General features: G+C 39.4%; 1 protein-coding gene across 5 annotated transcripts in view; it reads right to left on the bottom strand.

The window, feature by feature from the left end:
• Positions 1 to 13,738, bottom strand: part of LOC108783021 (protein turtle) — a 70,794-nt gene that overhangs the window by 19,850 nt on the left and 37,206 nt on the right. For all 5 annotated transcript variants that reach the window (XM_018551443.1, XM_018551439.1, XM_018551441.1 and 2 more), the window contains 4 exons: positions 11,806 to 12,084; positions 2,225 to 2,512; positions 1,627 to 2,036; positions 4 to 275 (listed from right to left, as the gene is read on the bottom strand). In XM_018551443.1, coding sequence (XP_018406945.1) covers positions 4 to 275; positions 1,627 to 2,036; positions 2,225 to 2,512; positions 11,806 to 12,084 — 1,249 coding nt within the window. The remainder of the gene's footprint in view (positions 1 to 3; positions 276 to 1,626; positions 2,037 to 2,224; positions 2,513 to 11,805; positions 12,085 to 13,738) is intronic.

Genomic DNA, 13,738 nt, shown 5'->3' with positions numbered 1-13,738 from the left:
CACCAGATAGTATAATCTTGCTTGTAATCAGGACCACCGGAATAGCCTGGTAACCAAATTAGTGTTACCGCGAATTGAGTGGCAGTGCCCGATACGTTGTAAGGTGCATGGGGTTGCGTTCCCTCGACGATCAGTTGCGTCGAGGCTGAGATGGTGGCAACTTCGTTGGAAGCGACGCACTGATAAAACCCGAAATCCGCGCGTCGAAGACTCTCTATGGTTAAATTGCCACCGATAGTCTTCGAGCGTGTGCGTTGAATGGGTCCGCCATCTCTCTGAGATAATTTTGAAAATATTTTACAAACTTGCGACAAGACAGCTCGTCGGAAATTGGTCTCTTAACTGCTGATGATTAATGTGTACTCTTTAAAAAAATATTTATTGATTTAACATCATGCAGTATCGATATACGGTATTTTTTATCACGTTGATATAAACACCAACATGGCGCGGGGATTTCAAACTTATGATAATCCATACATTTAAATCTGCACATATTTGTATCAATATCAACATAATAAGAATTACATTTAATACCCTTGATATTAAATTTACTTCAACACTTTTAGAGTACACCTATTTGTTTAAGTGTATATCTAAATGTTTATAAAATGTCTATTTTGTCAACAATATTATTACAACTGATGAATTAAAAAAAAATAGGGGAAGCCCGGGCAAAATGGATAAACCGAATACTTTTTATTTTCGCTTATCTATATCAGAGATGGTGCTATGAATCTCTAGCTGTTGCAGGAATAACCGGCCGGCGACACTATGAAAATACAAAACGCAATATGATTGCGATTGTTTACGTTTTATATACAAATATACGAAATTGTGTGTTTTCTTACGATTTTCGCTTAGGTACATATAGCGTAATTATTAGCAATAATTGTTTCTTAACCAGTGTGAATGAATTTTTATAAAAATGCTCTGTCTTTAAACGTGCATTAGAGGTTAAAATTTTTCACTTGTTGCAGAAACTTATTCTAATTTTTCCTAATTTGCGCCAAGTAGGATCTTTGGGCAAAGTGAGTGGGGGCAAAACGAATAGCACATCATCACTGCTGGACTTAGCTGTAGTGATGTAAATAGAAAGTGAGTTAAAAAAGAAAAGTCTGTTAATGATTAAGAGAACGTACTTTACTTCTGTTTGATGTGTTCTCAAGAATACATCGATTCAACCATCCGAAGACTAGATCCAGTGCAATCAGTGCACTAAATGGGCTCATGAAGACTGCACAACATATAGAGGATTTGGCAGCTACTTTTGTGACGATTGCCAATATTAATTTTGATATTTTTTTATTATATTCTCATTATTCGAGTAATATTCGCTTTACCCAGGGGGGTTGGGTAAAGCGAATGATTTTTCTTTTTTTACATTTTTATTTAAAATACATATAAATGTTCAAGTTTTTCATTTTATTTAATTTTATTTTAAAGTTTATTCTATAATGAAATTTTAAGAATAAAAAAAAGTTTCTGATCTTAATTTTAACTATGTCATTTTTCTTCCCAAACCTAACATATCCACACTGCCCGGGTTTCCCCTATATTTAAAAATGATGCAAATAAAATAATGAGAATTTAGCTTAATGATTTAAACGAGCATCTTAATTATACCCGATGCCATTGTATCGTTGGTTTCTGCGTTCCGTCGGCCTCTTGAGCATCGCAGTGCATCTCGACCGTTTCTCCGACCTTCTTCGTGTACACTGGTTCCGGCTCAAGGGTGAAGACAGGCGGGTTCCGTACGAGGACCTCCATCGGACCCGAGCTGCCCTGCGTGCCCTGGGCGTTATAAGGCGTGCAGGTATATCTGCCTTGGTGATTCTCATTGACCCGTGTAAAGAGCAGGGAGCCGTTGTTCATGATAACAATGTCTTTTGTCTGATAAGGCTCGAGTAGGCGTTTATCCTTGGTCCAGGTCACGTATTGCAAGGGCGGGTTGGCTTTTATGTAACACTGGACCACACCGGCCAAACGGAACGGCAAGTATTGAACAGTGGGGGTAAACGTGACCTTCGCCGGATCTAAAACACGCGAAAGTCCACACGTGATATTGATTCTTCGGACATTAATTATACTTGAAGCTCAGATTAAGCATCGTCTTTAAAATATACCCTTTAATCGCTGGTTTGGACATTTACATTTTTTCGAATTTTAATTCCATTTTTTAATTTGACAAGTTCTAATTCGATATAATTCGAAAAAGGCTTACATTCGACGTTTAGATAGGCGCTAGCAGTCTGAGGGTCGCCGATGCCATTAGTGACCTCGCACAGATATTGACCGGAATCATCGGCACTGACGGGGTTGATAACCAGACTACCATCCATCTTGATGGACACTCTGGTATCCAGAGCCGAGACCTCTGTGACAGGTGCGCCTTCGCGAAACCAGCGCACTGTCACGTTACCCGGAAGTGCCTTTGCCTCGCAAGAAAATTGCACCTTCTCACCTTCTAGCTTCGTTTGATTCGTCGGCGGCACCATAATAACGGCCCCACCTGTAAATCAATCAAACGCACGATTCTTATTACATATAGCGTCAGCCACAAACCGAGATGTCAAAGAGACGAAATATCGATTACGGTTACCGAAACCGAACGCAACCGCGATGTATTCTTGTAGTAGTATCTATTGTATTCAGGATCTGCGGTGACCGATTGACCGCTGATATTGCTTGTCTCGTTGTCAAGGATATCCCGGAAGAGATGATAGCACGCGGTGCATCTGACTCGCCGTCAAGGGAGAGAAACAGAGCGCTATAGCATCTCGATCGATTCTCGATAATGTCTCTCTCGCGCTAGTCAGTATAAAAAGAGTCACGACGAATGGATACAAGCGAAGAGGATACAAGCATCGACTGAGCGCGCGTGTAGCTACGAATTTGCCATTCGCCTCCACGATTTCTGCGCCTTCGAGTTTGCAGGAAAGGCGCTCAACAGGGTGCATTATATCTTCATCGATATCCAAACGTCGTCCACGCCCACAGACCGTCTCGCGCTTCGTATTCACGCCTGAAGAATTTCAAAACTTGCGGTTTCGCTTCAGAAGCGAATATTTCGCCGTATTATAGCGGAAGATCGATTCTCCGCCGCACAAAAGACCGAACTCCACCTTCTCGCGATTCCGCGGCATTTTCCGCAATCCGATCTAACGTCATTCGTTGTGGGATTACGGGCTTACTTCATCTCCGCGTATTGCCAGACAACGGGTGGGAAAAGGAGGTCTTCAGAGCGTGATGAGATCGAGCGAATGTACTACACGCAGAATTGTCGAGGAATTAGCGACACTTGGATTTATATGTTCAAAGGCGTGATTGGTCTGCAAGAAAAAGCACCTCGATAATAAAATCGAAACTCTACGAAATCCATAGAGCAGTAGTTCTTTATTTTCATTGCATCACACGAGATTGGATGCATCCGCTGCAGTTACCATATACGAGAGAAAAACGTTTGTTTACCGTTCAATATTTATACATCGAATTCTACGATTGTGAATTATATGGTTCGGATAATAAACACCGTCGTCCGTTTGCAATCTCCGTCGCATTTCTGCTTTTACATTTTAATTTCGGACGTGTGACATTCAAAATCCATATACACGCTCGAATTCGAGATTGCTAGTTGGTAAAGTAAACAGGGTATAGGTGTCGCGCAAACAACGTGTAAATTTATACACGCAAACGAATGCTGCGATACGTCTATAGTGCTGCGATGTTGCAAATATATATTGACGAACGTTTGAACAATTAAACATTTGGCAAATTGTTGCGGTGTTTACCGTCCTCGTATAGTATATCGATGTAATCAAATTCGAGGTTGCGGAATAGCTTTTTGGCGATACACGAAGCGGCGAATGTCGACGACAGAAATTTCGACCTCGGAATTATTATATGGTTGCCGAGATCGGAAGTAAACGTGACGGCCGAGTAAGAGCCGAGGAGCTCCAAGCCACAAGAAATATCGTGTTCTATGCGCAGACGAAAATCCGCAGAAATGGGAGCAACGATATTCTAAGCTCCGCGCACCCGATGTCTCAATGTATTGCATCCAGTTGCACCTCCGAAGAGACGCGTTACAATGCGCGCCAGCGGTGCATACCGCACCGGCACGACGGGAATAAATTTGAATCTACGATCTTGATAAACGCACGGAGCGCGGAATGAGAACTTGTTGCCCGGGAGAGAAAAAAGAACGAGCCGTCGTATTTCCTCGCGCAATCCTCGCTGCATTTATGCCTGGGCACGCATACGAACAAGTGTTTACCTCAATGGTCAATACCAATCAAATCGAACGTATCCGTTGTGTCAAATCGCTTTCATATTAACGTAGCGCTTCGTATGCCACCGAAGAAACTCGATTCAAATACCTCGAAAATGGATCTTTCAAGTTAACGTTTTATTAATGTAAAAACGTAATTACACATATATAGTGAATACGAAAGCTTTGAGAATAAATCAATATTGTATAAAGGGAGTATAAAAGCCTACGTAAGTTCTCATGGCACGAAAACATTCTTTATACACTCATCTCATAAAAGAATATGAACGTTTCAACCTTAATATTAGGAGGTCATCCTTGGTGTTATTCACAATTTTTTTAATTCTAATTATAATAATTATTCTTACTTACATGATATGCAATAAGTAAGCGACATAAGTTACAATTAGATATGTTTTATTTTTGACACTGTTTCATATATACGTACAATAGTTTCAACTGAATTAGAATTCTGAAATTACGAATAATACTGAAAAGACGATTTAATAACAAGTCAAAACATTTGTATTCCTTTGTTATAAGATGGTTGTATAAAGAATATTTTTTCATTATAAGAACTTTCATGGGATTTTATGCTCTCTTTATAATAAAATAATTATAATTCCAGCAGTACTTTTTATTCTACAGAGTTCAATCCACTCAACGCAGCAAATGTTTGACCAATCAGAAGAAAGAACTTTATAAATTGACTAATAAAAGAATGTTTCGAAATACCGTGAAATAGATTAATATAATTTCATATAGAAATAAAAAAATGTTCCGCATTTTTATATCAAAAAAACCAAAATTTTTTTTTTGTGCTAACTTCAGAGATTCCTTGGAAGCTTCCTTCCTCGTTATTGTCCCATCGTTCGCGAGCTTTGCGAGTTTTGTTCTTCATTCTCACGCGATGGGTGCGATATACGGCGCGATCAACAGAATATATTTTAATTATTCGCGCGCCGACGATGATATATGCTATGTACGTCATGCGGGCGCACGGGAAGGATACTTTGTGGAAAGGGTGGAGAAAGTTCGCAAAGTTCGGAGCAAATGAGGGCAATGGAATTCCGAGTCGCTCGTAGAATCACGCATTCGAGCGTGCAGTTACCGTAAAGTTGCACGCGTAGTGCACATTAACGCGCGATCGTTAACGACGTTGTTTTTACCAACTTGGATCAGCAATTCCCACCGATATATGGTCGATATTCATGAAGGCTTCGGACACCATTCTTGGTTAGCCCGTGTAGCGTGAGAGACCACGTAAACACTTTTGCAAAGTGTTTATTAAACTACTATCGCACCGTGCTGCTATATCACCGACTACGTTGCGTTTATACCCGCGGCTTCGTTGCATTCCCGATGCGAGAAGTGTCACGGTGACAAATTCCAACGTTTGCCAACCAGACGAAAATCTTGACAAACCGGGGCAATGAAATTCAGAGGGATGAAGAGAGAGAGAGAGAGAGAGAGAGAGAGAGAGAGAGAGGGAGAGAAAGGAAGAAGGGCACTCTCTCATGCCAAGTACGCAGCTATGATGGTGTAGCGTCGCGCTACATCACGTTGCACATTGCAAATACGTGGTACCGCGAGAAGCGCAAAGGATACGAGCGTGAAGGGTAGTTCAGCAAATGGAGCAGTAGTCGAGATGCAGAATAAATTTTAGAATGATTTATTTTTGTAATGTTTACTTTCCGGCGTACTCTCTCGTCCTCTTTTAAACGCTCTACTTCGTTTAACTTGGCGAAATGCACTTATTATGTATCATACGAAGATACACGTGTCCCACCTTTTTCTAGAATGAAAAAGATAATAAATAAAATTTTTTCATTGTCTACGTGTAGTTTTGCGCGTTTTTTTGCTTTAATTTATAGTATTTTTATCGACGTTTCAATAATTCTGAAATGAATACGTCTCAAAACACTGCGTGCAAATCCAAATATTTGTAATAAGTGTTTTTCCTGTATGATTTAGCTTTCGGTGTGAAAATATAGTACTAGAAAAATATAATAGATTTACACATTTAAACGTGTTATTTTTACACAGAAAATTGGATTACATATACAGGGTGTCCAGAAATACTTGCGGAAAATCGTTCGCAATACTTCGGGAAATGACTCAAAAGAAAGAATAATAGCTATATGAACATAGGTCCGCAAATAAGTCGTTTCCGAGTTTTATATTAAAAAGTTGAAATTTATTTTTCATAATTACAATTACATAATTTATTTCATAGTGTTTTAACATAAATAACTACATGTTTTGTTTTTAAATTTTAAGACAAAGAATAATTCATGGATTCGAAGAAATAAGGAGGGACCCGAGTGTTTTTCAAACAGTTTGGAATTCCTTTGATAGAAGAATAAGGGCCTGCCTTCATGGTGAGGGTGATCATTTATGAATATTTTAATTAATTTCTATTATATTTAAATATACTTGTCTATGTTTATCGTTAATTCTAAAAATGATGCAGTAATCGTATTTACAAATATCCAAAAATTAAAAAATATAAAACATGTAGTTATTTATGTTAAAACACTATGAAAAATAAATTATGAATGTAAATATAAAAAATAAACTTTAATTTTTTAACGTAAAAGTGGTTATAACTCGGAAACGACCTATTTGCGGATCTATGTTCACATAGCTTTTTTCCCTTCTTTTTGAGTCCCGAATCACTTCCTGAAGTATTGCGGGCGATTTTTCGAACACCCTGTATATACGAGACATTTGTTATATGTACACTTAAATATTTGTCGCGAATGAAATAAAAAATGCATAGAAGAAATGTAATTTGATGTACAGTTTGTTCTCATATTGTTCATCTTTTAATGGTTCATCGCTATATGGTTTCTACAGTATGAGAGCATTCATCTAATTTTATTCTCCGCGCGCGGGCAAATTTTACGATCTTGCCGTCGTGTCTAGCCAGCGACATCCGCGCCATTTCTCAATCCATTAAATAACCATCTCGCTGCCGAGCCTGTGAACGAGCGTGAAAACAAAAGGCGCGCGAGACGGTAAGACAATACGATGATGAAGACGGATGTCCTAACGCGGCGATGGCTTGCCGTTGGCGCGGCTTACAAATTTGCAGTGGTTGCGGGGCAAGAACGGACGATGGCGCGATGGCGCGTTGGAAAAAAGGGGATGGAGGAAAAGCGAAATGGAACAAGAAGGCGGTTCGGAGGCGAAAAGTGGCTGTTGGCTGTTGGAAAAACAAGACAAATCGCCTTTTAACCCTCCCTCCCTTCTCCGGCATGGGAATAGCCTTAATTGGTCGGCGGAACGAGCGACGCCCGATAGCTCGCTGTAACCACTTTGCCTAACGCGAGTTTTATCACGGAGAGCTGAACGTATCGATATGAGTAAATGTATCGGCTCGTAAAATTTACGGGGGAGAAACGCTGCAGTATATATCCCGTATGCCGTGTCTGCGCTTTATGGATGCATCAGCATTCCCGCGCCTTCGATCACGGGTAAACGTTTTCGTTCTCCAGGGAGAAACGGACGTTGAAACGGTCGTACGATCATGCACGGAGACGAGATTGCGACTTCCCTTATCTTTTTCTGAGCTTGATCGCGAAGCTATGACGTAAAACGACAAACACCTGTCCGCATACATGATTATCTGAGTCATCCATCGGATATGAGGAAAAGAGATCATCGATGAAACTGCGAGAGTGGAAGTCTCTCTTTTCCTCTCATATATATCTTCCTCTCTCTCTCATATTATAAACTCTTCGTTATACGTTATATAGAGAATCTAAATCACACGCGGTGTCAGGTACCATTTTTTGAACACTAGAAATATTACTTACTCGATAAAAAACCCTGTTAAATCCATAATGTTGAATTATATCTCTAATATATTATTTTATCCAATAAATTATTTTTAATCGTTTCTATAGATCTCGCCACAGCTCTAATATATCATTAATTTGACTAAAATAATGTATGTGTTCTAATTAGCATGGATATGTTCTCTTGGCTCGTAATTTGAGATGGGTAAGTTATGTACAATATTTGCCTTCATATTTTATTATGTGAAATTATTGTTTGAATGATTTGTAATAATTATTTTATATTACTGATAAAGGGTTCTGTACTACCCGTAATGCTCGGTTTTTCGATATTAATTTTGTTCATGTGTGTTGGTTTAAAAAACAGTACATATTTTTTTAAATAAAATTTTGCTGGTTTTAAATTCTTGGTCTTACTTGTTACATTAATTGTTATTAGTAACACGAGCTTGTTTGTATTAATGTTATTTTAAACAATTTAATTCATGAAAATGTATTAAATTTTACTCAAAAATTTAATTTATTATTTATTAAATCGTATGTTAACATGGACAATGTTTACTTTAAAATTAACCAGGAATATATTTATTTACATTTTAACGTACATAAAAATTAAAAATAATAAAATATCATATTTAACTCAAAGGAATGGGTTATCATTGCTCTTTTAATGTCTTTAACATTGAAGGACCGAGCAAATAAATTATTATGAAAATTAAGAAAATAAGAAAAAACCAAATATTTTATCAGTATAAAGGATTTAATTACTGAAGAGAATCGAAAAATTTCATCCTACCTTTTATGCAAACGATATAATATTAATCTAAAAATAAAAATGGTCAATAATGACCGCTTGGTAGATACTTCTTTAGTGTTCAAAGAAATCCACTGTTTACAAGACTATATATTACGGATGTTACGGATAAAGACCTAATTAAGCGCAAATTAAACCGGGATTATTGTGTACTCTTTTCGATTAAATTACATCATGCCGCACGGTGAAAACCCTCTTCATAATGGACGTCAAGAACGAAGCACTTGCAAAGGGAACGAGAAGGACGATGGATCGAGTTAATTAAACCGGAGATAATAAGATCTACGCGTAAATCTTTAATTGTTTCGTTTCATGCGCATTAGCTTGTTGGAAGCAAAGACTTATTTATCAGACTTATCGTATCTTGTAGGCACTTGGCATCGAAGTGATTGTAATTAATGGAAGCTGTAAGCATGCTGTTCAAAATCGCAGACCGGTCAGTTTTACGAGTATTTTGATACTTGAAAATCAAAGGTGACGCTGGACTCGCCATGATATTTCAGATCTCGACGTATCTCCCATGGGATGACTATGAAAACTTTTGCGAAATCGTTTGTGAGAGGGCCGTTTGTTATTCCGTTTGAAGCTTGCGTGGAGTACGTCAAATTTATCGTATGTATCGTGAAGATGCGATCGACTGGAGAGCTACCTGCCCGTGAGAATTCGTTTTCGATTGCGCATCGAGCAAAATTGAAGTAGGAGAGCGAGTGAGTTTGTGTGTATGTTGAGAGAAAGAGAACAGCTTACAAACCGATCGATAAATAACAAAACTAGCGGAGAGAGAACCAACCGCGTTTGGTTTAAGATATTTTCTAGCATGCAGGTTATTGGAATTGCATTACCGGTGTTCAGCTGATCGCTGATTACCGAGGGATATCTGTTTCTGATAACGGCGCGTTCGATAATTACTACGGCAGTTTGCTGTTTATTAATTATCGGTCTGGCAGGCAGCCGTATTTTGCATTATTCTCTTCGGGTGCCGATCGCGGATAATTAATCGCGCTGCCATGTCGAGGCAATTTTCGGAAGTATATTAAAGCGCGCTTACTATATATAAACATATAGTATATATATATATATATGTACTTATACACATACTTATATAAATATATACATACACCACGCGTTCCATATTAAATTAGTTTTAAGAAGAAAGTATGCCGCAGCTTCTCGTTGTCGGCAAACTAATCAATCGACTTTATATTTATGTTCGATAAAAGAAAAAAGTTAAAAAAAAAACTCGCTTTCTTATTAGCTTCGGTACAAAGTATCTTCTTCTTTAATTAGTTTACTGCCGTTATATACCTAGGTGCCCCCGAGTTCCACCCGTTTCCTTCGCCGGATAGAGGCGAAACTTTTATGAAATATTCCTTAATTATATTTTAATTACGTATCTAACTTATGGCTATGAAAAATAGGCATTTAATTGCCAGAACAAAACAAGTATTTAATAGACTGACAATCTACAGACGTGGTCCTATCTTTCTGAATCGGTAAGCATTCACGTAGCGATAAAATTGACGGTTATGACGGACAAGCGATCGATTAAGATATTTCTAAGATCAATCGAGATAAGTAAACGCCACGATTGTTTAATTCTTGGTACAGACAAATGATATTCCTGTCCTTTACTACACACGATGGATCATTCGTGTCCCAAAGTTAATTTTTACTACTTTTAAAGGTCTAAAACAATTATTAAGTATTTTTCACATCTGTATACTTTAACATCTTCAGAAAATAATTTATAAAATTATATATTTAAAAAAAAAAGGAAATGACAGAATTTATTGTTTAACCAAATGCTCCTACACTGAAAAAAATTTTGGTCCAATGAATGATCATTATTAATCAATGTTCGACTTATTAATGTTATTTACATTAATTAATGTCCAATTTATTCATTCATACAATAATTGAATTCATTTATATAATTATATATATTCATTGTTGCATAATTCTAGTAATAGTTTTGTAATTTAAGAGTTCATTGGACCAATTTTTATTAATTAAAGGAATATTTTATTGTATTTACGTACAGTTTTGGTTCAGTGTAGTATTTCAAAGAAAAAAAAATATGTAGGATACGATCCAATCGTGTGTATTAAGGGATAATTATTCCAATCATCACACCCCCCCATGCGCGATATTGCGGTATACTCGCTCGTTTAACACGAGACTCTAAAACGAAAAACGAAAGCCGCTATGATGGTTTTTGTCGCAGCTGCCGGACCGAGTGGATTAAGCGGCCGCACTGCAGTGGCTGGTAACACGCTGCTGTCAGCCAGTAATACTTAACAGCGCGCACGCTAACATTTTCTGCGAGATATTAGCCGGGCCGACGGAAAAAAAGCAATTGTTATTCGCCGCGGCAAAACCGCGGGATAGACGCCACTCGTGACTCGCATTGATAAAATCACGTTGGGAATTTTAAGAGGGATTTTTCAGAAATTAGAGATCTTCCAAACGAGAATGCGTCGAATACGTGACTTCCGAGAGACGGAAATATTTTCAAGAAATTAAAAATATAATGAAGAGGAGATTATTATTACCGAAGCGTATACATGGATAAACATGCAAATTTATTTATTACATTACGATTTTATCATGATAAGTTTAAACTTGATTTAAAGACATGGAAATTTTTATAATCTCGCAATATACCCATCCTTGTGCCTGGCGCTCTATTTCCACAGATCTTCGCTGGGCAAATATATTTCTGAATGACAGTAAGACTTAAATTAAAAAAGTTTTATCTCTCACACTCGATAAGGCTCGGTTGCTGTCGAACGTAATCGTGTCTTTCGCTGCTCCCGAACGGATAATTTATTGCTCAACTTCGTGACGAAATTGCAGTCCCGCGCGCGCGACTAAGATTTTCCCTAACATTCCAACAAAAGCTGAATGAAAAGTCTCACCGGCGATGATGACGCGCGCGGTATGGCTAATCTGGCCCTCCCCGTTCCTGGCGATGCAGGTGTAATCGCCGATGTCGTCGTTCTTGATCGTCGAGAGCCTGAGCTCCGTGCCGTCGTTGAATATCCCGACGTCTCGGCCGTTGGGCTCAACCGGATTCGCGTCCTTGTACCAAAGGATCTCTGGCGTCGGGGTACCCTCAGCCTGGCAGTTGAGTATTATCGCATCGCCCAGATTCACATATATCATATCATCCGGCGTTATGCTGAATCTGGGTGGCGCTGTGAACAATAGAGGCGAATTTCAAGTGATTAGATATGATTCAACACAACTATATCTTATTACGTTGTATGATTACAATGTGAACTCTACAGAGCGCCGTGCAAACCGACTGATCTCTATATAACTCGAGTAAAATCATCATCCGCATTCTCGATTATTTTTACGACCCAGTAACGCAGTTCTCACAGAACGAAGCTTCGCAAAAAAAATGTAAGCCGTTTATCTTTTTGTAAGTGAGGACGACGCTTGGCACTTTCACGACAGAAAATGGCCGCGGGTAAATGACGTTAGAAGAACAATCAAGTCCGAGGAGAGGAGGTGGACGTTTAGAAAATGTTCCTCGAGAAGTTCCGTCCGCGTTTTTATCGCCCGTTCTCTTTTCATCCTGGAGAAATCACAATGGTTCGTCGCTGCCCATCGCTCCCGCGACCGAACGGTGACGCAAAGAGTAGACTGTTTTCTCTCGTCTTAAGACGTACCGTGTATATATAGGATCGACAATTTCGGACGAGGGAAAACGGGAGCGCGGTCGAGAATGGAAAACGAGGAAAAACGGGTGATTGAAATAATGCAAATTTTCCCACAGCGTGATGGTTACGAAAACCATCCTCTGAGCGATATTCCCGTTCTTCCCCAAAGACAGAATTGTTCCGTTGGAAAAATTTTAATGACGTACGCGCAAGAAATCCCGTAGAATCGGAAAGGGCTCAAGTAAATATTTCTGCAGAAGCTTCACGTAGAATTTCTTTCGAATTGCTATTCGGGGCTGCTCCCCCCCTCTCTCTCTCTCTCTCTCTCTCTGTTTTCTGTTTTTCCGGGATATTGCGCTCTGCTATACGCCGTCTGCTTGCGTTCGTCGTTATTCGTAGACGAAGAATTTTAATTTCGAGAGCGACGCTTCGGAAGATACAGTAGCGGAGATGGGGAAAGCGGAAAAAGAAAAAGGAGTGAGGTGACGCGATGGGATACGACGGTTTATGACTTTAACGCGAGCAAGCGACCGAATGGAGCCGACTACAAAGTATAAAAGAATCTTAAGCGTCTTCTGGGTGCCCCGAGTAATTTTTCCCTTTGATGCGGTTTGCGGGTCTATCGTCATTGCCGCCGTCTATCGTCGTCGCCTTCGTTGTTGTTATTGTTGAGGGTGACAGAGAACAACGGAGAAATTGGGAATAAACGGAGCGGACTGACGGGGAAAAGGGTGGATGAGGTGTGACGAGGAGAAAATAGAACAACGCGCGACACATCCTCTCCAAGCCATCTAAATGTTCCTCTTCCCTCCGGCCCTTCGTCGTCGTTTATAGCAGAGCAAAACGCGGCAATAAGTTTCTTCCTCCTTTCTCTCATCGTTTTTCTTCATTTTTCTTCATTTTTCTTCATTTTTCTTCTCCCCTCCTTGTCCCCTCCTCTCTCTCTCTCTCTCTCTCTCTCTCTCATTTCCCGTCCAGTAACACAATCTTTTTGCAATCCTCCTTTCCATTTTATTCGCCGTAAGCAGGCACGCCGTCTCTCGGGAGACTTCGTCGAAGCGATGAAGGACACGGCGAAGAACTCCGGAAGAAGATGTAAGTTCGAGCTGCGCGCTGAGCAAGCAAGAAACATAACTTCTTCCACGACGCACGGAACTTCGGGAACGGGAGCACGACGGGGCGT

Source organism: Cyphomyrmex costatus, unplaced genomic scaffold, assembly GCF_001594065.2.
Source record: "Cyphomyrmex costatus isolate MS0001 unplaced genomic scaffold, Ccosl1.0 scaffold14, whole genome shotgun sequence".
Taxonomy (NCBI): Eukaryota; Metazoa; Arthropoda; class Insecta; order Hymenoptera; family Formicidae; genus Cyphomyrmex; species Cyphomyrmex costatus.
The sequence above is the reverse complement of the archived record's forward strand: the minus strand, read 5'-3'. Positions and strand labels throughout refer to the sequence as shown.